This window comes from Telopea speciosissima, chromosome 8 (assembly GCF_018873765.1).
Source record: "Telopea speciosissima isolate NSW1024214 ecotype Mountain lineage chromosome 8, Tspe_v1, whole genome shotgun sequence".
In the NCBI taxonomy this organism is placed as follows: domain Eukaryota; kingdom Viridiplantae; phylum Streptophyta; class Magnoliopsida; order Proteales; family Proteaceae; genus Telopea; species Telopea speciosissima.
The window spans coordinates 55,632,436-55,659,716 of NC_057923.1; the positions used below are offsets into that span (position 1 = coordinate 55,632,436).

The 27,281-nt window shown below is 37.9% G+C and overlaps 2 protein-coding genes and 1 pseudogene across 5 annotated transcripts in view; 1 reads left to right on the forward strand and 2 right to left on the reverse strand.

Moving 5' to 3' along the window:
* Positions 1–10,353: 10,353 nt before the first annotated feature.
* LOC122638257 overlaps positions 10,354–27,281 on the reverse strand; it is a 39,368-nt gene continuing 22,440 nt past the window's right edge. The window contains exons 3-5 of one of the 3 annotated variants that reach the window (XR_006329391.1): positions 22,647–22,722; positions 21,476–21,700; positions 10,354–10,364 (exon numbers count right to left, since the gene is read on the reverse strand). Coding sequence is in view for 2 of the 3 variants with exons in the window: in XM_043831128.1 (XP_043687063.1) it covers positions 21,590–21,700; positions 22,647–22,722 (187 nt within the window). In the remaining variant the exon portion in view is untranslated. Of the gene's footprint in view, positions 10,365–21,442; positions 21,701–22,646; positions 22,723–27,281 lie in introns of those variants that run through there. The other 2 variants (XM_043831129.1, XM_043831128.1) reach the window with 2 other exon arrangements.
* On the reverse strand, positions 11,542–14,842 carry LOC122672461 (annotated as a pseudogene).
* Positions 15,912–17,704, forward strand: LOC122638258 (mitochondrial import inner membrane translocase subunit TIM23-1-like). Of its 2 annotated transcripts, none has more exons than XM_043831130.1 (2): positions 15,912–16,595; positions 17,570–17,704. In XM_043831130.1, exon 1 carries the CDS (start codon positions 16,001–16,003, stop codon positions 16,547–16,549), a length of 549 nt encoding a protein of 182 aa, XP_043687065.1. In that variant the 5' UTR covers positions 15,912–16,000; the 3' UTR covers positions 16,550–16,595; positions 17,570–17,704. The 2 variants fall into 2 exon arrangements, with proteins under 2 accessions (XP_043687065.1, XP_043687067.1); XM_043831132.1 differs by lacking the exon at positions 17,570–17,704 and adding an exon at positions 16,630–16,764.

The following is a 27,281-nucleotide window of genomic DNA, read 5'->3' on the forward strand; positions in this document are numbered from 1 at the left end:
GATTCTAGCTTAATTCAAAACTCTCAGATCAGAGAATGCAAGCAGAGAAGAAAATGAAGAAGCTAGAAGAAGAAGAAGAAGCACTTGCGTTAAGTAGTTGCTAAGCTCTTCCTCTATTTATAGTAGTCGATTGTTAAAAGTGTGGCACTTATTTTCTTCTTCGTTATCTCTGGCCCCACCATCAAATATTTAAACTTATAATGTTAACAAAACAATGAGTATGACACACACACACGCAGTGAGAGAGAAAGAGAGAGAGAGAGAGAACGAGAAGTACTTGTAACGCGGTTTTAGAGAGGCCAAGTAACCCGGTAGAAATAGAGCTTGACGGGGAAAATTATCTCCTCCAGGGAAATTCCCTGCTCGGCCCAGTTTACAGTGCCCCTAATAAGGGGATAAGGGGGTTGGATCCCTTCCAGGAAGGGGTTGGAGGGGATCTTTGACGGACGCTGAGGTGTCTTTACAAACAAGAGAATGGCTTTTAAAGTTCTCAATTTGGAGGCCCAACCGAAAGACTGACCGGAGTCCGGACTGAACCAAACTAAAAAACCGAAACCAGACTCATTGAATTCTTTATTGGTTTGGTTTCGATCTTGAATTTAGGATAAAGAAAAAAATTTGATAAAAAACTTAAAATTACCCTATAGTTTTTGTGATTGATCCATGTATATACTTGATCATTAGATTATAAATATAAAAATGGATTAAAGATGGCATAGAGATTTAACGTGGTTTACACACCAATATGATGTGCTACATCCATGGACGAAGTTCAAGATGATTCACTATGTAATGGAAGAAAATACGATGGAAATCTCTCAAGGACACCCAAACAGCGAAGAAAAATTTTCCTTAGAAAACCTTAGTTTGGCAAAAACCCAAAACTCACTTGTTTCGCTTGCTTATACAACAAGACGATAAAACATATAAATACTCCTTCAAGTCAAGTCAATCCATCGGGTCGAATTGAAACATTCCATGGGGGCTTCACTTCTGCAACCCCAAGCCCTTCGAAAAAATCTCATTCAAATCGTCGTAAAAAATATCGGCGTTATAACAATTATAACCACTAAAAATCGAAATATATAATGTATATTGACCTACAGAAACTTAATTGAAAACCGATAAGTAATCGACAAGAGAAACTTATAAAGGAACCAAAACCAACCGAATTGATAGCTAATCGGTTCAATTTGGTTTTTACAGATTGATTAGATTGTCAGTCGGTTTCAGTATAGACCAATATGTGTTGAGCTCTATCAAGTATCAGCCCGACCAAAACTGATTGGAACCGACCAATTGACAATTAAACTGGCTTGGAACACACTTCACAACAAGAGAGTTTGAATTTCCAATTACATGGACCATGTCAAAACTTCTGGCTTTCTAGCATGAGTGTATGACCTTGCAGCTCTTGATCACCTAAGAGCCTAATGATAACATTTAGGCTGCGTTTGGTATGTATTTTAAGTCTAATTTTATCATTCGAGAATACAATATTAACCTAAAATGTATTCAAAGAATACATACCAAACACTGTTTTAGCTACTTTAAGCTCTATTCATTGTTAGGGTGTGAACACTGGAAAGTTAGGAAGAATCTTCTAAGGTAGTATATAGTCAATTAAGACGGTTGCTAAAACTAAATGAGAATACTTGAAATTAAAACAGATGATTAGTTATCTTTCTACTTACTGGCATGGTGGTGGGGTTTGTGATATAAAGCTAATTAAGTTACCTTAGCGTTTAAGGGATGTTTGGAAAATTCACAAACCAAGCTTTGAAGAACCTTCCGAATTCCAATTTTAGCAGGAATTCTCAGAGTTCAAATGATAAAATTGATCAATCAAAGATGGAAAGATGATGATGATGATATAGGAATTCCACTCTTAAAGTGCTATTTCTGGTGAACAAACAATAACTACTAGGATAATTACCCCCAAAAAACATGAAGGAAAGAAGAACATTGACCATGGATCCAAGAAATTTCCTTATCCTATAATTTTCCTGATTGCCCCATTGGGTATGGCCTTACAGTGATAGACACCACGCGCTTGCTTTTTTTTGTTGGAAAGGGAGCTTATATAATATTATTATTATTCCTAAGGGGATAGGGGAGGGAAAGGCAGGAGGCTCGAACTCCAAACCTCCTGGTGAGCATGGGTATGAAGCGCACCACAGCTCACCAACGGCTCTACACGCTTGCTTCTTACTCTAAGGTAATACAAGTTTGAACCACACTTGAGATGGTGAATACTAGGGATTCAAATGGTATTGAGATTTGAAAGCTATGTTACTCTACCATTCAGCTTCTTTAGCTTCTTCTCTTGGATTGTTGTATATGGTGGGTGTTTGAAAATTTGGTTTATTGGTTCTCATATCATCACTTTATTATCCAATCATACTCTTATATTTGGAAATTTAACATGTTAATGAACCTCCTTTCTAGATAAGTCAACATATATACAAGTAAAATTAATAGAATGGCTATTTGTCACTAATTTTTTCCTGATTACAGTTGGATACTACTGAAAAATTGACTTTCAAAGTCAAGCCCCTCCAACCCCACCCCTTTATTTATTTATTTTTTTTTTAGCTTTGACTTCTCGAGTGGTGAGGGGGAGATGTAGGTTATCAAATGGATTTCTCAATCTTCTTTTTGTTTATTTATTTGTTGGAAGAAAGTTTTCTACGGGGGAGTGTGTGCCCTATGCCCAGACATAGGGGTGTTAATTGACGGATTAAATTTTATTGCTACACTTGTGTAGCAGGAATGTTCTTGCTACAAGGTTGGCAGCCAAGGAAATAGAATCTTAAAGGATATTTTTAAAAATACTAAAATCTTGGAGGGTATTTATGAACCCTAAGGGGAAGTGAATTATTCCATTTCCTTGGTTGCCTGCCTTGTAGCAAGAACATTCCTATTATAAATGTAGCAGCAAAAATTTTTCCCTAATTGACTGCCCGTCCCATGAATGGCGGAAATGATCTCTCTATTGATGCCGCTGCACGTAGGGGCCACACTCCCCCATAGAGAACTCTTTCCTTTATTTGTTTTCAATTCATTGACTATTTCAATTAATTACTATTAATTATTGTTTGATTTATTTTCTTTAGTAATCTGTATTCAAATTTTTCATGAAAATAAAATTTTGACAAATAATTGTAGATGTAAATCTTTGGAAAATATTTATCTCTCCGACTGTGAAGAGGGTTAAGAGAATCAAAGGTACATGATTTGGCATAACCCCCCCCCCCCCCTCTCCCATTGTAGGAACCAATTTTCTCTCCCCTATATTCTCATCCAATGGTCCTATGGGTGAAAATAAATTGTCCTCTAAATCTTTTGGTGGAAGGGAGATTCACAATTTTTCGTATTTAACTCTTAGCTTTCATTGTTACTTCTTTAATTTTCTGGTAAGAAAATGGATTTTTTATGTAGGAAATCCAAACCCAACTCATTTTTTTTCTTCTTTCTTCATATGGACAAAAAAAAGGGTGTACTCAATACACGATCACTTGGTCACAATAAAACAACCTTACCATTACATCAAGGCCCGGCTATGAAAAAAAAAAAAAAATTCATCCAAATTTCTTTTTCATGTGCTAACAAATTAATTTGGTTGAAAGAATACTTAAACAACCATTTCACAATAAAACAGTAGTAATTAAAGCATTTTTTGCCTTATCTTTTGTATTATTTCTGCTTTTATTTTAAACAAAACAATCTTTACAATGTGTGTGCTATGTATTTAATTTTTCTCATTGCCTTTAAAGTATCAAACCGATTGAGAGCTACAAAACCATAAAACAATATCAAAATATTGATAGAGTGAGTCATTATCTAGAAATTTTGACCCTGGGACTCCAAGTGGATTGTCAAATCTCATAATATGATGAATCTTTTCTAGAAGTATCATCAATCACCCAAATATGAATCAAAATTGACTTGTGAATTGTGCTTTTGCTTGGTAATGCTTTATGGCTGAAGCATACAAGATGAATAGAGTTGTCAAGTGCTAACAAAAGTGACTTTTGGTTTTTTGGTAGAGGCTAATAAAAGTATTCGAAGGCACTTGTGTTGGAAGTATTTAAAAGCTTAGGTTATTAGATGGAGAAGCCTTGATTTTCCAATGGGTCGGCATTCTCTGTGGGAGAACATGACCTTGTGCGCATGGGGGTCAATGAGAGTGTATGTGATTTAGTATCATAAGGGCAGAATTTCCATTTTTTATGGGGGCGGTGCAATCATTTTGCCCCCTGTGTCTGAGCATGGGCGGTACACTCGCCCTACAAAGAACTTTTCTCCTTTTCCAATATAATAATATGTGATCCTCCCAACCACTCTGCTTTACGTGTTTCACTTCTTTTCGGTGGCAGTACACACGATATATGGCTCCTCTTTTAAGTTACTTCTTGTTGCCGAAAATCCCCTCACTGATGTGGACGTCCTTCAAAAGGGTAAGACATAGGAAAGGCCCAGAGCAAACTCCGAGGGGGACTCTTTGATGCCTAAGTCAATCTGGCGCACAGACAAATACTAAAGAGAGGGGCACGGAGAGAGCAACAAGTAAAAAAGTGTTCAGATCCTCGTACCTGGGACCCCCTGTTGGTATTTATACTTGGGGAGGTTACCGAGACGGTTGGAGACTTTCCCCTACCCCTATCTCCTAGCACGTGGCAGTGATGGGATAGTTATCCCCCCTATCAAGAGCAATGCCCCCCTAGTGGAGGATGAAATCTTCTATAGTTCGACTGTTTATTCTAACTGTCCTTGGGTCGTGTCTAGGGGCGGTTTCTTGGCCATCAAGGAAAGATCTGCCCCCACGTGTAATGCTTTCCAACAATCGGATCGACCAGTAGGATTCTATATACCATGTATCTCATGTTCATTGGCTGATCATTTTTGGGTGTATTATTACCGTACACAAATATAATATTAACATAATATCTCTTTATAGCTCCAATATATACCATGTATCTCACGTTCATTGGCTGATCATTTTTGGGTGTATTATTACCGTACACAAATGTAATATTAACATAATATCTCTTTATAGCTCCAATAACATGTTTAAAATATCCAATAAAAAACCTTAAACTATTAAGTAGAGAGATCCAATTGATATATGATGGCATTCAAGGTCTCAACGTTTTTCAATTATTTCCAATAGAAAGTACCCAATCCCCATCCAAATTTTGCAATGTCTTGTTGTCCCCTGACTATTGGCTAAACCTTTTATAAGAAAATGATGATTAAAAATCTAGAAAGAAATGGTTAGTTTAGTGTTTTAACAAGAAAGTAAACTCAACTCATACTATATAAAGGTTGATTGGTCCAATTTAAATGTATTTTCCCGCAATTGATGCTGACTCTGAAATTTTAAATTACAAAATCTGCCATGAATCTTTTACAAAGCATTGACTAATTCATCACAAGATTGACAGAATTTAAAATATTTTAAAAAATGGAAAAAGAAAAATTCAAATAGAAGCCTTCTCTTTGGTGCAGTCAAAATGCATGCATGAGCTCTGACCACCCCACTTTATTAAGTGCTCATTTTCAAATTTTTTTGTTTTTGAGAATGGGTTTTCTATCATGCCAGTATAGAGGAATCTGTACATCACATTAATGGCAGTACGGAAAATGGTATCTTTAATATAGAACCCAAATGATCAGAGCTAGAAAGAAAAAATAATAGAGAATACCATATCAAGGATGTATCAGTGTTTATGATTGATTTCTATGAGCTAAACTACTAAGCTAAGTAGTGGTGCAAGTTTGGTCCCTAACGGCCCGAGCTGCTTGCCTTGACCCTCCCTGAGACCGAACAGGGCATGGATTGAGATACCCTGGTCCTAAGGGGGATCAGGAGTGGGAATTTCTGGTCTTGAGTAAGGGTCGGGCCAAGCCAGGGTTGAGGCCTCGAGCTGAGCCCAACCTAGCCCGACATTTTCTTCTTCTTCCTTCTTCTTTCGTTTCCTCTTTGTGTTTTTCTTCTTCTTTCGTTCTTCTTTCTCTTTTTCTTTTTCTTCTTTCTTCTTCCTCTTTTTCTTCTTCACCTCAGCCTAGCCCAACCTCTACATCACCCTTCTCCCAGCTTGGCTCAATCCCTATGTTTCTCTTCCCCCTCCTCATGGTCAGGGCCAATTAGGGTCAGCCCGGCCCGACCCTAATGACTGGTCAGGGTTGAATTTTTCTAGCCTTAAGTCAAGGTCGGGCCAGACATGGTCCCAGCTAAAGGGACTAAAGGTTGAGTTGGGGTTTTAAAAAGCCCAGTCTAACCCAACCCTGTTGCAGCCCTAGAACTAAGATTCTGGTTTGAAATACTCTGTTTCTTCTAGAAAGAAATAATTCACTTGGAAATCAAAGCACACGGTTGAAAGAAAATCATTTCCTCCACTGCTAAAAATGGATGATTTTAGGCAGTGATTAGAGAGGCAGTGTCAGAAAGTGGAGAGAAATTCCATTAGGATTCTTGAATAAAAACTCTAAGAAAAAGCCCCACTTTGTGTTAAATGGGGAAATTTCAAACACAACACTTATTGAATAAGAAACTTAGAGGGGAAGTTACCGAATAGTCACTCAAATTAAAGGCCCACAGTCCCTTAAACTTTGCGACTTCGGTCGAACAATGTGGCCTAACCTAGACATATAATTCAGTTATATATGCATGAATGGACTGTGATAGATCTTATTGGGTTTATAAGAAAATATCACACAAAGTCACAAAGTAGATGAATCTCATTATCAAATATGTCCAATCAACAATGTCTACTCCGCAAAATTAAATACTGGGTTTGATCCAAAGGCCTAGAAGCTGGAGCAGTTGAGCCCAAATTGTTGAAAATATGGCTTTTAGGGTACAAGGTCCAACCTATCTATATATATATACAAAGAGAAAGGGAAAAGTGGAAAAGTCTTACTTTTAATCTCTTAAGGCATAACACCAGAAGTTAGTTAGAGATTAAATTTATTAACCTTGAATTGAAAATCCTACAAAATAAGAAAAGCCTCATCAAGCTTAGCATGACCCTAGCTCTTGCCAATTCAAGCTACATTGGGAATGATTTAGTCATTCCAACCAGGCCCAACCAGAGTAACAGGCCCACTCAATTAACTCAATAGAGAGACTAAGGCCTAACTTGACTTTGTCTTCCCTTTCAATAATAATGTTTGGGGAGAGGGCTTCATACGACGCCAAAATGCAGTTTTAATTCAATAACAGAGGAAGGTGACGAATCGTCCAATAGGGGGTGCATTTCTTGTTTAATCATAAGAATATATTTGTTACTCTAGAAATGTTGATCAGAAAAGTCACAATAGTCTGACAGTTGGATAGATTTAGGGCCACTTGATAAATCACCTCTCAAATTCAATAGTATATTTCAGCAATATGGCCCACCATATATATATACGGATGTTAACAAATCAAATTTGAATCAAATATAACACTATTCGTATTCGCATCCAAATAATTGCCGAACGGAATCTACAAGGTAGAAGTATGGATGGATAGCGATGAGCTTTGTAAATGGTTAGTGCAAGGAACTCAATCTGACTGGTTGTGTGACTTATTTGATACTCTTCTAATGATTTCGATAGCAAGTACATTAGTTGATAGGGCTAAGTATAGTATGATAGATCAGATAGTTGAGGAGGATGTATTTGACTTTCTGTTTTGTTAATGGTTATTTCTTTATTTTCAAAAAAAATATTTGGGATCGGATTATTTTTGGAAATTGGGTTTTTGAATACGAACTCTCTTAAACAAATACAAACAAATATGGATTTTCGATTATCCATTTACATCTCTCATGGGTCTGGAGAGAGAGCTGCAATGTGGTCTCACTCTCTGCATTGAGCAGCGGAGAACTAGAAGACGAAATTTTGAAAAAACAAGAAGGTGATAGGATAAATCCACTACACCATTATGATTAACATTGAATTGTCATATATGAAATTACATAGATATCATCATGATTTTTTATTTTTTTTTTGTAATATATTGTGAACTGATAAGGGCATTTGTGTATTTAAAATATTTTTTATACAACTATTATTTAATCATATTTTTGTCATTGGACCTTAACGAGATCAGATATTATATGGTCTAAAATGGAAATATACGTATCTGCATCCAATTAGCTTTTGAACGGATTTGGATGTAAATATGAATCGAATTCGGATTTTAAATTATCCATTTACATCCCTACATATATGGATTTTTTTCTCTTACTTTTTAAACTTTCTTATTGAGGGGTTTTTTTTTTTTTTTTTTTTTTTTTTTTTTTTTTTTTTTTGTAAAAATCTATGCTATCTAACTGTCCAATGAGACTTTAACTATAACTGAAGACAGAAGAGAGAGGAGGCGGGGGAGTGAGGGGAGTGGGGAGACGTTGTCTTATGGCACAAGGTGAAGACATAAGAGTCGAACCCATGATCTACTAGGAGTTGCAGTCTACCCGCAAGGCATCAACCAACTAAACAAGCAGTTGTCTTCTTCCTATTGAGTTCACTTTGTACACTTCTCAAACAATTTGTTTTTTTAAAACCTCTATATTGATATATGGGATGCTCGATTGATCTAAAATTTTGACTATAGATAGATGATATTATGGACAACATGTTCCTCAAATTTGAGTCCCAACCAAACTCCCACAATGCAGTTGTTGAAGGCGTGATGGAATGGAATCTGGAAACCCAGCTCTCCTCATTGAAAATATAGATGGATGACCAAACCCTAAGTAAGCTAATGGGCTGGGCATTAAATTCTAACAGGGCCCAATGGGCTACAGACCTTTAAAGTAAGCATGGGATTGGTCCAAAGTGGAATGCACCGGTGATTCGATGCCCAATGGCAGCCCATAAGTCTAAGTTATTGGCCCATGTTCAAGCTATAACAGGTGGATCTACATTCAAGAGGCCTATAGGGCAATCCGAGCCCACTGATTGTCCCTCACCTGGGTTGGAGAGAGACTCTCCAGCTAAGTGCCCAAACAGAACTGTGAGGTGGTGCCCAGTAGTCATTCTGATAATAGGCCCATGGGCCCTGAAACAACATTGATTTTGTGAGTCAAGTCGGATCAAAGCGGTCTAACATAGACAAATAATTCAATCACAGATCGACTAGGCAAAATGACCTTTAATTAGGGTACAAGATTGATGGACTAGGAAAAATGACCTTTAATTAAGATTTTATTTTTGGAGCTTTACTCTCCTAAATGCTTAGCCCACCATCACCAATATTTATACATACACAACCCTAGTTGACTAGTGACAAATTTTTATTTTAGCATTTTATTTTTATGCACGAATTTTATAAATTTTTAATGAAAATTCTTTTAGATCGGGTTTTATATCATTAATTGCATACTTAGTTTTTTTGCTAATTAGAACTCTCTTACATCTCTATTTTCTTGTTTCATATTGATGATATGCTTCTTCAATTATTTAGATCAAATATTTATTATTAAAACAAACACCAAGAAATACGAAGAAACAAAACAAAGCAAAGATGACATAGAGATTTAACATTGTTTACACACCAATATGATGTGTTACATCCATGAGTGAAGCTAAAGATGATTCACTATGTCATGGAAAAAAAGTACAGTGGAGATCACTCAAGAACACTAAAAATTGCGACAAAATCTCTTCCTAAAAACTCTAACCCGAAAAACCCTCAAATCTTACTTGTTTTACTTGCTTACATAACATGATGATAGACAAAAATATTTTTCCATGTTGGGTCAATATATTGGGTCGGGCTTCTGCTACCATCAGACCTCAGAAAAAATCCCATTGAAGTCATCATAAAAAATGTCAGAGCTGGTCAATCTTCGAAACAGTACAAGAATGAGACACACATAACAATAGTCAAAAATTTCATGCACGGTTGTGCACCCTTGCATGGTCTTGTCCCCTCTCACAATAGGGGGTTGAATGACCAGCCCCACCCCTATTTGATGCATTGTGACTTCTTTTTCCTTATGCGGCCTTACATGAAACTGGTTGAACGGGATAAGCTATATGTTTAACTTATTTCTAGTCCGTAATCTAATCTGAACCAATCTCTTAGTTAGATCATGTGTCATTTGAGCCATGTGTTCTTTATGGCCCCTCGACCACTATTTATGTGGTGCTCTATGTATTCTCAAAGTTAAGACTTCTAATTAATACAAAAAGTAATTGTTTTTAAGATGGACTCATGTGATAGAAGGCCCTCACATTTTCCATTTGTAAACTTTAAAATGAGCATGTTGCATGAAGTCAAAGTTTGTTTAAATAATGTAATATTAAAATAGATACCACTAACCTCTATTATTAAATGCATATGATTACATATTAGAGGTTACATTATGCTTCTAAACTTCATTGGCAAGATGAATGTGAAGTCCTCCATCACATTACCCATCAACATCAATCAAAAAGGCAACGAAATAGTTAGAAATTGTGGCCTTTTGAAATTGACTGTAATTAATTAATCATTAAATTTATATTTTTCATATGGTTCATTGTTTTCAATGTAAAATAACCTAATAAGAAAATTTTACCATTTTTACTCCCCCCAAAAAAAGAAGAAAATTTTACCATGAAAACCAATTTTCCGATGATTGTTTTAAAATTTATATAGAAGAACACATATTTTCTAGAATAAGCATGGCAAATTTTACGTGCAATTTGATCGAAAAATATTTCTGTGTGAACTTTTAATTTTAATTCTTGAAAGTTGAGAGTACCCTTTGTTCCTTTGGATGGATCACACAAGTAGCCAATGGATCTATAAGACCCATCCAAATTCGATTCTCACAACCATATGATAGGAGCAGCTGCATATTATAAATGGCATTTTGTTTTAAATTTTTTTAAGGGTAAAATACACGTATCCGTTATAATACACCCAATATTCCTCGTATCCCTCTAAACGGATCAATATTCCACGTACCACCCTTCAATATTCCACATATCAACCCTGCTTTACACCTCAAATGCCAGATAGGTCCCCATCTGTTAAATACCACCTTTAGATGTCAGAATTTTGACCATTTTACCCTTTGCTCTATTTTCTTAAATCTGAAAAAACTTAATTACCCTCATTTATTTGTTGCCCTAAACTAATTAAAAATGACCATTTTACTTTTTGTTTTATTTTTATAAATGAAAAATCTAATTGCCCTCATTTATGTATTACCTTAACCTAATTTGAAAAGACTATTTTACCCTTAAATACTTGTTCCTAAAAACCCTAAAATACCCTCATCTTCCCCAAATCATCATCTTCTTTTACATACCCACCACCACCACTGCCACCCAACTCGACAATCGACATTCGATAATCGCCGCCACCTACGCCACCGCTGCCGCCGTGAACTGAAGGGAACCCTTTTTGAGTTTTTTTTTTTTCCATTCCAGTCTCCGCTGTCTTTGTCCTGTATATGTGTTTGTTTTGTTGTATGAGTTGGGTTGGGTTTTTTGATCTATAGAATGAAATGGGTTTCTGTCTTCCTTCCTGTTCCTTTTTCTTCTGGGTGACTACGATTACTCAGACGCTAAGGAACCTAGATTCGGTGGGATCGGATCGCTTAGAGAGTTAGAAGAAACGTCAAGCCTCTGTAACTTTGCATTTGAACCGAGCTTGTGTGGGAGTAAAGATTCGAGCCTTGGAAGCTCACCGATTCCGACAGGGATTTCGCCGGTTAAGTTGTTGTCCATTAAGCCCAACCAAATCAGCTCCTTCAATGTAGAAAGCCCTTCTGGAATCGAGCCTGATAGGAGATTATCTGATAAATCAAGAACTTTCAGAACTCCCAAATCGGAAAAACTCAGAGGAATTTCACCAATAAACTTGTTACCGAAGAGAAACAGAGACTCGAGCAATGTTAAGTTCCCAAGCTCGGATGGTAGATAACCAGAGAGATTCGAAGTAGAAATGTCGAGGTATCTGAGATTAGATAAAAGGCCGAACTCCACTGGAACCCCACCAGAGAACACATTGTAACCGATCTCCAAGTGTTCGAGCTGAGTCAAAAAACAAAACTCAGGTGGAATCGGTCCCTGCAAATTATTTCCTGATAAATGTAGAAACTTCAACCACGATAAACCGCCATAACGTGCCGGAATGCTACCTTGGAAGAAGCTCCCACCAAGGTTGAGCACTTGGAGAAACCGAAGCCTAATGATTTCCTGTGGCAACTGACCCGTGACACTGTTGCTGAAAGCGTTAGTAGAAAGGGCGTTGGTATTCCAGTCATGGAGAGAAGAAAGAGGGTCTTTAACAGAAGCTTTGAGGTAAAGTAGAGAGACTAGTTGAAGAGGGAGAGTTGCAGAGAGAACCACAGTAACTTCCAAGGAGAAGAAGAAGAGGAAGGTGAGAGAGAAAGGAGACTTGGGTTTCATGGCTTTTTGGGTTTGAGTTGAATTAAGTTTAGAAAGGTGTGGATTTAAGGGAGGGGAGATTTCGATGGAGAGAAACACTTTTTGGGAGTGTTGGGTGCAGAGGGTGTTTCCATGATGATTGCTTCAGTGGGTGGTGGTGGTGGGTGGCGGTGGTAGATGTCACAATCCAACGGAAGTGGCGGATCCCAGAATTTCTGCAATGGAGGTGGTGCTGGAGGTGGTTGGTGCTATTAATAGTGGTGGGTGGCGGTGGTGCTGGAGGTGGTTGGTGCTATTAATGGTGGTGGTGATTGTGGTGGTGGTGGTGGAGGTGGTGGTGGGTGTGTAAAAGAAGATAATGATTTGGGGAAGACGAGGGCATTTTGGTATTTTCAAATTTTAGCAAATAGGTCGGGGCAATTAAGTGTTTTCAAATTTTAGAAAAAATAGAAGAAATGGTAGTTTGGTCATTTTATAGCATTTAACACTTGGTGTGGACTTAAATGACATTAGGGGGTGGCAAAATGGTCATTTTCAATTAGTTTAGGACAACAAATAAGTGAGTAATTAAGTTTTTTCAAATTTAAGAAAATGGAACAAAGGATAAAATGATCAAAATTTTGGCATTTAATGGTGTATTTAACGGATTGGACCTATCTGGTATTTGGGGTGTAAATCAGGGGTGATACGTGGAATATTGAAGGATGGTATGTGGAATATTGAGCCACTTAAGGGGCACAAGGAATATTGGGTGCATTATAAAAAGGTATGTGTACTTTACCCTTTTTTTAAATGATTTTCTGGACTAGGCTTGGAAAATTTTACTTGCAGTTTGATCATAATTTTTAATTTCTTGAGAGTACCCTTTGTTGCTTCGGATGGATCACATATAGCCAATGTATCTATTAGACCCATCCACATGGTTCCCACAACCATATGATAGGATCTGCATATTATAAATAAGGATTTTTTTTAAAATTATTTTTAAATAATTTTATGATATAAATTAAAGGGTTTTTTACAATTACCATCCTAAAATCTTTACTATCTACTATTACCCCCCCTCCAAAAATCTTTCAAACAACTGATACCCCCCTTTGATGCATATTAACCACTAACTGACCCCCACCGTTACATTTTCGTTACGGTGGGGGTTAGTCAGGACGGTGTGCTGTTGTCACGAATTTTCTAAGACCAAAATGCCCTTTTGGGTTGGTAATTGTAATTAAAAAAAAAAAAAAAAAAAACCACCATTGCTGATTGACCATCCTTCTCCTTCTCCTTCTCCTTCTTCTTCCTCCTCTGCAACCCCAAACAGAGAGGTTAAAAGGGCATCTCTCTCCTCTACTCTTCTCTCTTCCCTCATCCTCCGCTGTTCCATTTCACTTCATTTCAAGTTTCAAACCTTCATAGTCTTTACTGATAAAACTAATCAAAATCGAGTCCCAAAACAAAATTGCTTAAAAAAGCATCTCTAATATATCAATTTCCAAGTTAGAATCAATGGCGACAGAGTGAGACGAACTATAGCAAGAAGGAGCCTTTGTCACTCTTGCTCTAACAACCTCCTCTCTTGAGCCCTCCTCTTCATTTTCTCCCTCCACTGCATCTCCATCCTCTGCTGCTGATTAAAGAACTCTTGCAACATCTCCTGAATGCTCCCACCAGTAATCCTCACTGATCTCTCCGAGGTCCTCGGTTGCTGCGGATGCTTCTCCTTATCAGCTTTCCTCTTCCGGCGGTTTCCACTCCTCGTGAGTCGCTTTTCTTCGCTTTCATCTTCATCCTCTTCATCGTCCTCTGAGAAATCATCAAAAGATCGATCTCCCCCACTTAGCTTCTTCACCTTCTTCTTCGCCTGCACATTCCCAACCTTTGATTCCAATAATAATCTCTGCATATTCTTCTCCCTTTCAACGAAAACCGCATGTAGCTCCTCAAAGAACGGACATTGCCGTCCATTGTCTGGATCAGATGTCTCTTTCCCCTGCATAAAAAATTAACCCAAAAAAATCAGGCCAAAAAAATAAAAGGCAATTTTTTTCAACCCAAAAAATCAATCCCAAAAAAAAGGTGGCAAATTTCGATCTGTGTTTTTCAAGAAATGATCAGATTAGGAATCACCTTGTATCGATTAACGAGATTCTTCCACTTGCACTTGCACTGATTAGGGCTTCTTCTGTAGCATCTCTTCTTCATCTTTACTGCAACGCTCTCCCACAGCGTCTTGTTTCGCTTCGTAACAGTGAAATCCCTCTCTAATTCGGCTCTGATCGCGATAAAATCTTTCGTCTCTTGATGGCTCCACTGAGGAACTCTATCGTCCTTCTTGAGTGGAACGCTCGTCAATTGCATCTCGCTGGTGGATGGTTGCACTTGCAGCGGCAAAGATGAGATCATGTTCAATCGACCTAAGCCTTCATTCTCTCCGCTTCCCATCATCTTCTTTCTCTCTCTCAGGTTTGGGGTTGCAGAGGAGGAAGAAGGAGGAGAAGGACGGTGATGGTTTTTTTTTTTTTTTTTTTTTACAATTACCACCCCAAAAGGACATTTTGATTTTAGAAAATTCGTGACAACGGCACACTGTCATGACTAATCCCCATCGTTACGAAAATGTAACGGCAGAGTCAGTTAGTGGTTAGTATACATCAGAGGAGGGTAACAGTTATTTGAAAGTTTTGGGGAGGATAATAGTAGATAATAAAGATTTTGGGATGGTAATTGTAAAAAACCCTAAATTAAAAGAAAACTAGATTTCACCACACACCCTCTCAAATCTCATCCGTAGACCCACAACCTCTGTCCTTAATAAATTCTCACTCCTATTGAATGATTTGCAACCCTTCCCCATTCAAAAAAATAGTAAATAAATATTAAGAAAGGGAAAGAGTTCCTTGAAAGGTAGCATGGTCCCCATGTTGGGAGCATGCACGAAAACATCGATGGAGATGTGATTTCTGCCTTTCATGGGGTGAAGCTATCATTTCACAGCCCTTTGTGTCTTGCATAGGGTTACTTGGCCTTTTAGTTTCTTTTCCCATTAAAAAAAAATCTTACAATGACATTTTATATACAAATTTTTTTCTCCAACAAAAAGATATTGAATAAAAATGTAATAAATTACTTCTTTATATTTTACATATGAAAAATGGAAGAGGGATAAAAGAAGGGGTGGGAGAAAGATGCCAAATACAAGAGGAGGATTGCTTAAAAGAGTTAAGAGCATCAGGGAATAGAAGTTTGGAATCTTTGTCAAAACAATTCGGAATCAACGTAGCATATTCGAAGACATATAGCACCAGCTTCTAAATGGGCCCCTTTATTTGCTTAATGGTTGGACCGTGAATCGGATTCCAATAATCCATCGAGAGTAATAATTCCAATCTAACGGATGAGATACAACACACGATGTCACGATGTCCTTTATGTACAAACTCCATTTGCCCTTCCCTTCCTTTCCACCTAAAACCCTAGTAAGGGTTTCTGACATTTTCTTTCCAACGCAGTAAACTCCGAAAACTCCTGCCAGAGACCCTTTTTCTTCCGATCAAATTTCATTCCATAAATTTCGGAGGTAAGTTTCTGAGGGAAATTTCATTCGCAATCCAAAACCCTAGTTTCGATGGCTAGTCACACCAGTGAATCTGATAGAAAAACTCGGTTATACCACCCTTACCAGGATCTCCATATCCCAGTTCAAAACCTCTATAACCTCCCTACTTCCCCTGAGTATCTTTTCGATGAAGAAGCTGCCGTTCAACGTCGCTCATGGGGTGAGAACCTGCAATATTATACGGGTTCTGGTTACCTAACTGGTGCCATCGTTGGGGCAGCCAAAGGGTCTATTGAGGGGATCAGAGCTGCTGAGCCTGGTGATTCCATGAAGCTAAGAATCAATAGGGTTTTGAATTCTGGTGGGCAGACTGGAAGAAGGTTTGGGAATTCTTTGGGTATTGTGGGTTTGATCTTTGCTGGGTTGGAGAGCGGACTTATTCATTTGAGAGACTCGGATGATGTGTTGAACAGTGTTTTAGCTGGGTTAGGAACTGGAGCTCTCTACAAGGCGGCTTCTGGACCACGGTCTGCTGCTGTTGCTGGGGCAATTGGAGGTTTAGCTGCAGGAATTGCGGTTGCAGGCAAGCAGGGGTTCAAAAGATATGTTCCTATTTAGTCAGTATCTCTTTGTGGCTTTGGGTCCTTGATGAATTTGATGGGATTGGTATAGTGTTACTGCAATTGTTATTTATAAAACAATTCGTCGACTTGTCTTTGTTCTTCTTTCAAATTTAAAGCAATTTTGAGTCGGAAATATATAAATTTCAGTTTAGGGCACTTAATTCAACCTCTATATATTCAAGTTGAAGAGAAATTTTATGTCATTGGGAGAATTGATTGATTTGCCTTTTATATTTTAGCATTCATATGAATTATTCAGTATGGTTATGGAGAAAGGTAGTATTTTTTTAGATATGTTATTGTGATGCTTATTCACTGAGTTGCTCGGTTGGTTATTTAGCTCCCCTGTAAAAAATAATATTACTCTTCAAAATATTAATAGTTATTGTGTCACTATTCTGGATGATTGATGTCCGGTTTGAACATTGCTATTTCTGTTTGTGTTGAGTTTATGGGTTCTGGTTCTTGATGTGTCTCTTCTTTCTGATTAGTTCACACTTTATATTGGAACCGTTTCTAATGATGAAATCTATTGATATGACAATTACCTTTGCATTATTTGGGAAAGAAAGGCTGTGTAGTGAGGTTGTTTTTGGTGAGAGAGGAAGAACTAGCAACTTAGGCTAGTGAGATAATGTCTGGGTAAGTGCTTTGACCTGTTTTGAGTTCCTGATGTAGATGTTAAATTTTGACCTAGATGGACTTGTGTGTGGTGTAAGGCAATCAAGGCTTGGGGTTATGTGACCATAAAATTTATTTTTATCTGAACAGTAAATCTTAGTTACCCTATACAGCAAGGGCATAGAAAAGTATTGGTGTTTGACATTAGTTTGAGGTGTTCGAAGCGGGTGTGAGGTAAGTAACACAATGCCCTATACAGCAAGGGCATAGAAAAGTGTTGGTGTTTGACATTAGTTTGAGGTGTTGGAAGCGGGTGTGAGGTAACACAATGCCCTATACAGCAAGGGCATAGAAAAGTGTTGGTGTAGTGTTACTGCAATTGTTATTTATAAAACAATTCGTCGACTTGTCTTTGTTCTTCTTTCTATTCTAAGGCAATTTTGAGTCAGAAATATATAAATTTCAGTTTAGGACACTTAATTCAATCTCTATATATTCAAGTTGAAGAGAAATTTCATGTCATTGGGAGAATTGTTTGATTTTCCTTTTATATTTTAGCATTCATATGAATTATTCAGTATGGTTGTGGAGAATGGTAGTATTTTTTTGTAGATTTGTTATTGTGATGCTTATTCACTGAGTTGCTCGGTTGGTTATTTAGCTCCCCTGTAATAATAATAATAATAATTGTATATTATTACTCTTCAAAATATTAATAGTTTTTGTGTAACTATTCTGGATGATTGATGTCCGGTTTGAGCATTGCTATTTCTGTTTGTGTTGAGTTTTTGGGTTTTGGTGTTTGATGTTCTCCTCTTTCTGATTAGGTCACATTGAGACTTAATATTGGAACCATTTCTAATGATGAAATCTATACATGACAATTACCTTTGTATTATTTGGGAGAGGGGCTGTAGTGAGGTTGTTTTTGGTGAGAGAGAGGAAGAAATAGCAACTGCTGCTACCTGTGGGTGGACTTTGTATCATTGCATGATCTGAAGATTTGATACCTAGGTTAGTGAGTTGCTAAGTTCAAGTCATATGGATACCTTTATCAATGAGTTGCTTAGGCTAGTGAGATAATGTCTGGGTAAGTGCTTTGACCTGTTTGAGTTCCTGATGTAGATGTTAATTATGACCTGGGTGTGGAAGACTTGTGTTTGGTGTAAGGCAATCAAGGCTTGGGGTTATGTGATCATATATTTTATTTTAGTCTGAACAGTAAATCATAGTTACCCTTTACAGCAAGGGCATAGAAAAGTGTTGGTGTCTGACATTAGTTTGGGTTGTTCGGGTGTGAGGTAAGTAACACAATGCCCTGAAGATTGACCATGGAAGGTGACCATGTTTATGCATGTGAATGCAAAAAATGCATTTGTGCATACCTTGGTCACATAGATATGTACATGTATCTGTATAGTAGTCACCATTCACTAATGCATAAGTATTCTCTCTCTCTCCTTCTTCTTACCTTTTCCAATACAAAAAATTCAGTAGTCCATTTCTGGACCATAGATGCAGACAGAAAATTTTAACCTCTCCCATCCCCTCTCTAGATATATTAAAAAAAAGGGGGGGGGGTGTTCTGGAACCAATAAAAAAAATTTAATGGATGATCTGTTGACAATCCTCAGCTATGTAATTTCTGTGTCAGAAATTTGGAGATTTATGGTTTGCTTATTGTGGTCATCCTGGTGAAGGTAACTGAGAAGCGCTGCTATCCTTCATTTCAGAGTTTTGAGATTTGCCCATTCTAGACATTGTTGGGCTGCTTTGGAGGGTGATGGTTGTGAGTTGTGGTAGGATGGATTTGGCTCCAAGACACTTAACATGTGCACTTCAGATTTTAAAAGATTCAAGGAACTAAGTGGCCCATCGGAGAAAATGTTAAACAGAAAAAGAGGCAACTCAGTGGCATTTTCACGCCATATTGCTTATGATGGATTACTTGAAACATGTTGGTGGATGCTAATGCTGCATAGGTTGATTTCATAGGAAAATCCTACTTCTCTTTCAGTTTTACTTTTTGCTATTTCTAGTTTAGATTCTAGGCCTTTTTATATCATAGTTCATATTTCAGTTTAGTGCTTATATACTTTTGGTGTAAATCCCTGAATCAGGAGAATGAATCCAGCTTCAAAGGTTTTCCCTTTGTGTTGCATTATGAAAGTAGAAATAGTGACTTTAAATGAGAAATATTGGATAATTTGACAAATCTTTGGCTTTGAACTCGCATCTCAGAATAGTGAGTAAATTTCAGTTTTCAGATTTGAATGAGAATCCTGGCATTCCATGGAGCAACTGTAATCTGGAGCAAGCTCTGATTGCACTGTAGCAAGTGTGTTACCTGTTGACTGTTTACAATCATATCCCGTCTGATGTCTTCTCTCTATATTTTCTAACATGAATAGCTACAAGAAACAACTTAGGAATGAGTATCCCCTTCCTCAAGTGATTCCATTACAAGCTCGTGTTGGTGGAAAAAATGGTGTTAGTATATATACAACTTTTAGATGCTTCCACTGCCTACCATGGCTGTACATTAAGCAACTTGGTGCATGATGGCTGTAGAGAACAACCATAGAGGATTGGAACCCCTTGGAAACGGATTTTGAATTCAGAATGCTCGTTCTATTGGGCACACTATGGGTTGATGGTCACTTTTGAAGGCTTCTGAAAGTCTCAATAGTTAATTTTCTGTGGCCCTGTTTCTATGAGTAGAAGAAGTTGGTTTATTTACCAAAAAAAATAAAATAAAATAAACAAGAAGTTGATTTTGTATTATATTGGACCTTACAGGCAATAGGTTATATTTGTGTTGGATTAGAATTTCCCTCAACCCAAACACAACCAGTTGATAAGACTCCATTCTCCCACCAGCACAATCACATGGGGAGCTGATGTTTTTGTATTTGACATAAAAAATCTTGGATCTCTTGATGATTTTTTTTTTCTATTCATAAAAAGAGTATCAATCAATCTATTATCGGGTTAATTTTCCTTGTTTTTTTAATTCCCAAATCCCAAAACCTCTGCAACAAAACATGGGGGTGTCGAATGATTCTACATGAGACTTTTATGAAAGGCTCCATTTGTTGTTTCTGAGCATAGTTCAAAGGTCTGAAATTTCGGTCAGGCCAAAACGAGATGTTATTGTCAAAATGAAAAATGCAATATTTTGGAAATTTCTGTTATATCATTTCGGTTTAAAAAATATACAGTTTCGTCAAAAAATTTCGGTTATTTTGATCATTTGTTTTGGTATTTCGATAATTTTGGTATTTTGCACCTAAAAATGATCAAGAAAAACTAATAGAAAAAATACAATATTTGAACGAAATTTTGATCAAATTGAAATGACCTTCCAAAACAAGATTTAATACTATGTTTCTGGATAAGACACCTTGAAGGAATTTTTTGTTTTATTACAACGTTTTACTTGGAAACAAACAAAGAACAAGAGAAAATCAGGTACAATGATCAGTCTCCACGAGTGCCACGCAATTGTAAGACTAGTATCACCCATCTGTTGAAACAGGTTATTTTGTGTTATGCTGAACTCGGCATTTCTGAGAACCACACTGACAAAAACAAAAAAAAAGAAAGGGTAAAAGGGTTTCTATCTCTCGGATCTGGTTCCCCTCCTACGACCTGCCCCACCTCCCTCCCTTCTACAGTCCCACCAGACACAAACAGGAGTAGACCCCACCTGGGCAGGGGATTGGGTGGTCATTTTGCCCTTGTTGTGTCTGATAGGAGGAAGTCAAGTGAGGCAGGTCGTAGGAGAGGAGCCAGACGTCTTCTCTCTCCCCTCCAATGTGAAAGGACCATCCTATCCCCTTCCATGAGCAAGGCCTAAGTGGGTGACATGCCCAAACCTTTACCAAGTGAAAATACTTACCTTTCAAACTAATTAAATCGAGAGCTATAACACCCAATAGTCCAAAAAATGGAATGAGCTCAGCAAATTGGAAATATCTAGAAAATGAGGTATTGTTCATGTCATCACTAATCAATGATGAAGCTAGCATATATATGGCATGCTCAGGTATCACTCATCTTTGAGATGCTGAAATCTGATTAATATCCAGCATATATACAAATATCACAGGCATGTAATTCTTTATATGCAAAAAATGTGTTATACATGTCTTGATAGACAATGAGCAACTTTCCTGCATCTCTGCATTTGAGATGAGTATCAAAATTTACCTCCACTCTTGTTTCTTTTGGTAAATACATTCTCATCACTTGAAGATTTTTACGTATTAGAACTCCAGTGGTTCCATGGATTAGTTACAGTTAGGACTGCATACGTCGGTGAAAAATACATTGAGTAAACGGGGTTCTGCCAGAATCCCCTGTTCTAAAACTACATTGGAATCATATGGGAAATTTGGTTCATGTGAATTTGTTACTTGTCACTGTCTGATTCAAACTCCTCTGGCAGTTCAAGTGCATCGATCTCTGCAAAGTATGCCTTCTGCTGGTCGATAAAATCTTGTGGAAGTGAGAAATGCTTCTTCTGTAGACAGTTCAAGCAGATTTTGTGGGGATAAATTACTAAGGAACAGTCCAGATTAAATATCAAAATTAAGATAAAAAAAAATGCTGAAGCATGTAACTGATAGCAGTAGAATGGTTATGCAAACTGTCCTGAAACATTTATCATTGGATAGTTCCCTCTTTATATTAAAAGGTAAATTAATAGATCCTTAATCTGAATATATGGTTCCCCAAAAGAAGGAAACAATACTAATATTCTAGAATATAACCCACGATAAAAAATTTGCAAAACCTAAAAAGTAGCAAGCAAACAATTAAATTTTTTTTAATCAATAGAGAGCAAGCATGTTAAAATTGCTCGACTTGACTGCTAACTTTCTATAGCTTCATGATGAGTGAGTGATACTTTCTTCCATCTAGGCATAATAACCCCCCAACCCCTCCCCTCGGCGACATGGGTCTACTTGCTCCTTTCTTCTGTATAGATTTCTGGAGTCAGGCCTAACGGCCCTAACCCCTATAATTAGGTATTATTTTTCCCACTTGAGAAACATATGTTTTTAAGGGTATACCCAGGGGTGCCACCCCTCCCTCCTGAGCATCATGGGTCAACTTAGTCCTGCTTCTGTATAGGGGTCTGAAGTCGGGCCTAACCCCCATAATTAGTGATTATTTTTCCCCCTTCAGCAACAATCCTTTCAAGGCTATGCCCACGTGACTGGAGTCTCATTCCCCAAGAGACCATGCTAAAATGCTTTACTATAAATCTGAAAAATACCTAATGGGTGGATGGTGAAAAAAAATAAATCCTGTTCACAGTATATTCAAACCAAATAACTTATAGAAAGAGGAAAATTAATGGACCAATATTGCCTGTACTAAAGTGTTATCTTTAAAAAGTTAAAACCCTAGCTTCCTACCAATAAAGAAGTAGACATTTTGCTAGAGGATGAGAAAAAACTAACCTTTTTGCTTTTTGGATGGGAAGCCACACTAGTTTTGGATTGACCAGCATCACCATGTTCTTCATTCAGCTTATTCCTATTTGGAAGAAAATACACACAAAAATGGCATCTTTATCTATGCAAGTCCAGGGGACAAACAGACATTGAAAACATGATTGCAAATTTAAAAACAAAAATAATCCTCAGCACAGATTTGCATGACTTGCACCAATCAATAAGAACTCAAGCATAGAAAATAACAATAAAACAAAATAGAGAATAAAATAAGAGAATGACAGAAGAATTTTGTAATGGAAAAAGTTGCGAATAAATCATAAAAGGCAGAGGTCACTCTACTCTGTAGATGAGAGAGACAACCAGAAGGACTCTCTGACTCGCACTCCATGGGTGTGTACCCTGACCTAGGGATTTGAGGGAGACATTTCTGTTCTCCCCTGTGTGTGTGTGATCTAACAGTTGAGAGGGTGAAAGTGCTCTCTCTCTCTCTCTCACACACACATATTGTGTGAAATGTATATAAATGTCTCTAGGGCTTTTTGGTTCCATTTACTTCGTTTGAATCTGAAAGTCATTCTTCTGATGGAGTTTGAACTGACTATATATATGCATGTTCTTTTCTAGGTTTTATGTTATAACTTCTTAGTGTTATCACAAATTATTGATCTTTTTCACATCTGAATTGCTGGTTTAGCACAGTAGCACAGCACCATCATGCAGTTGTTTGTTGTTGATTATGTAGTCCAGATGAGTACAAGCCTTGAAACACGTTTCATTATTCTATTATTCAATACAAGTGAAAAAGGTAGTCAATTAAGCATAGTTGTCAAGGTGTTGCCTAGGCGTCCAGGCGCCCTTTGCTGGAAGGGTGTCTTGGTCGCCTAGGTGCCTTGTTGGCATCGCCTTGATTTTTCCATCCTCCAACGCCTAGGATCATCTAGACACTGTGACAGCTATGCAACTAACAGTCATGATCATGATAAACCAATTAATGAACAATCAACTTTATGGATTTGCAGATGTACACAGTAGTTGTACTGCTAAACATTCATATAACAAAACCCAAGTAATAAGTTAAACTCTGAGAAGATAACCAAGACTTTCTTAGGTAGATAACTAAGCAAAAACATAAATCACCGGCCACAGGCCCATTAGCTAAGGGTGATGCAGACTTGCCAACGTAAGTAGAAGTCAAATATCCAAGTCAACAAACTCGGCGAGTTAATTCAGTTCCAGCAACCATAGTTCAAAATTTCAGTTTCGAGCCTGGTTTTGACCAGGCTTGAAACTGAAATATTTCACGAAACACTGAAATTTCGGTCAAAATGTTTTCAGGTTTCGACTGCAAGTTTCGGTGGAGTGTTCAAGGCCCAAATGGCCAAATTAAGTTCTGAAACTTCTAGGCAGCCCTATTTTAGGCTCTCTAAACGTAGTGGAACCCTTAGATTCTAAAAAAAAAACCCTAAACAGTAGTTTGACTTTGGACTCTAGTTTGGTAGTATATGTTGTTGCGTACATTATAACCCTCCCCAGATCCTGTAGTGGTGGGAGCCTCTTGCACTGGGTATGCCCCTTTTTTTTTTGTATACATTCCCTAATATAGCCTATTCCCCAGAAAATTTAGTACTAGAATGCACTTAATTCAATAAATACAACTTAAATATGCATTAGGAATGAATAGACAAAATTATAAACCATTTCATAATTATCAAATGTTACACATCATACATGGTTCATCACAAAGAGTCGAAAATATGAGAGTCAAGAATACAAGCAAGTTCCGGGCAGGATCAAAACCACTTGAATGTTGTTGCTGCCAACCACCAAGTATTTACCTTAATTTTGTAAAAATTAATTTTTGGAAAAAGTGATATTCCTTCAACTTTAAATCTTGCACAAGTCTTCCAACAACGCAGCAAATCGTTGCTTCCAATGCATTTCTCTACTGCCCAACAATTTGTTCCACGCTTGTATGGGAGTAATAGTTAGAAATTAGGTATGGGCTGCTTCTAACAAGGAAGATGTGAGGGTTTGGAAAGGAAGAAGAAGAAGAAGAAGAAGAAGAAGAAGAAGAAGAAGAGAAGAAGGAAGAAGGGATGAGAGGGAAATCATGGGTGTTTTGAGAATAGTCTCCCAACACTTATTTACTTCATTAACAACTCTTTAGGAAATTACAAAGGGCTCCCTGGGGAGGTAAAAGATAAAAAGACATAAAAGTGTAAAATTACAACTCTATGACTAATAATAAAAGACAATGACTAACGTACCCCTAACACATAAACTCTAACACTCCCCCTCAAGCTGGAGAATAAATGTCATACATTCCCAACTTGCATAGAAGAGTACTGAAATGGTTCGGAATGAGATCCTTGGTGAAAACGTCTGCCAGTTGATCACCGGTCTTCACAAATGGAGTACAAATGCAACCTGAATCCAACTTCTCTTTGATGAAGTGCCTATCAACTTTAATGTGCTTTGTTCGGTCATGTTGCACAGGGTTATGACCAATGATTATAGCCGCCTTGTTATCACAGTAGAACCGCATAGGTCCCTCATGGTCAAACCACAATTCTTGAACCAATCGCCTCAATCATATGAGTTCACACACCCCATGAGTCATGGCTCTAAATTCAGCCTCCGCGTTGGATCTAGCAACAACTGGTTGTTTCTTACTTCTCCACGTAACAAGGTTACCATCCACAAGGGTACAGTCACCGGATGTAGATCGTCTGTCAAAAATAGAACCAGCCCAATCTGCATCAGTGTAGCCCTCTATCCTCAACTGACTATGTCTGGCACATAAAAGGTCTTTTCCTGTAGAGGATTTTAAGTACCTGATGATGCGATAGACAGCATCCAGGTGTCCACTTTGGGAGCATGCATGAACTGACTTACCACACCAACTGCATGACTGATGTCTGGCTGAGTCAAGAAGAGATAGATCAATTTCCCAACCAACCTCTGGTATTTCCCTGCATCTAAAAGAGGAGAACCACAATCTTCACTAAGTTTATGATTTTGATCAATTGGGGAGTTGGCTGGTTTACATCCCAACATTCCTGTCTCTTTCAATAGGTCCAGAACAAACTTCCGTTGGCAAATATTGATACCTTTCTTTGACCTTGATACTTCAATCCCCAAGAAATACTTCAAAAGTCCAAGATCCTTAATTTCAAACTGTTCAGCCAGATAAGATTTTAATCTCTTTATCTCATCTTTGTCATTCCCAGTTACAACAATATCATCAACAGAAACAATAAGAACAATGACTGTACCATTTCCTCTCCGGATAAACAAGGTGTGGTCAGCCTGACTCTGGAAATATCCATTTTTTAGAATGGCCTGTCGAAACTGCTCAAACCAAGCTTTGGGAGACTGTTTGAGACCATAAAGTGCCTTCCTGAGGAGGCACACTTTCCCTTCGGCTGAAGGAGACTTGAAACCAGGTGGAGGTTGCATATACACCTCCTCTTCTAGACCACCATGAAGAAAAGCATTCTTCACATCTAATTGATACAATAGCCACTCTTTGTTGGCTACGACTGATAGGAGGACTCTGATTGAGTTGTGCTTGGCCACAGGAGCAAAAGTCTCTTGATAATCAATGCCATAAACTTGACTATACCCTTTGGCTACCAACCGAGCCTTATATCTGTCTACTGTACCATCTGATCGGTACTTGAGTGTATAGACCCACCTGCATCCAACTGCAACTCTCCCCCTGGGGAGATCAACAAGAGTCCATGTGCCATTCTTCTCAAGAGCCATTATTTCCTCAGACATGGCCTTCTTCCATTTTGGGTCAGATATAGCCTTAGTAAGATTCCAGGGAATAGTGGCAGATGAGAGAGCAGGGGTAAAGGCAAGACCTGTAAGGGAGATAGCATCATAGGAAACAAACTGGGCAATAGGATTAGTGTAAGCTCTTTTTCCCTTTCTAGTAGCAATTGGGAGATCTAAATAAGAAGGAAGATCACCTGACTGAGGAGGATGGAGCTCAGGATGTGGATCCAAAGAAGGCTTTTGGCAGGTCTCCTTTCCTTTACTCTTCAAGCATTCACCTTTTTTGTACTTAATGTGGTAATCGTTCTCATTGCCAGAACCACTTTCAATAATATCCCCTTGATCACAAATATCAATAACAACCTCTTCTTTAGGTTTCCCAATATCAAATAGAAATGGGGAAGTAGGCAAAGGTGGGAGGAAAGGGATATCATCATCCTCTTCATTCCAACTATTCTCCCCCTGAAGAGGATGCTGATGAGAAGGAGTGAAGAAGGGTATAGACTCAAAGAAGGTGACATCTTTGGAGAGAAAGCGCCTTCAGGAAGAGGTATGGTAGCACTTATACCCCTTGGTAGAGGAGGAATAACTGAGGAAGAGGCATTTGAGTGCCTTGGGGTCAAGCTTAGTCCTAGCAGATTTATTGACATGGACATAGCAGACATTCAAACACACCTAAATACCTTGGGAGAAAGAGGGAAGGCAGATGTTTGAGGAAGAAGAGTTCCCAGGGGGGACTTGGAGCCAAGAAGTAGAGTTGGCATCCGATTAATAAAAAAGGCAGCAGTAAGAAGAGCATCAGACCAAAAGGTCTTGGGAATATGCATGCCAAAAGGAAGACTCCTAGTGACCTCC

Excerpts from the sequence above, each read along its gene's own strand:
- LOC122638258 (XM_043831130.1), top strand. The coding sequence starts at position 16,001 with ATGGCTAGTCACACCAGTGAATCTGATAGAAAAACTCGGTTATACCAC.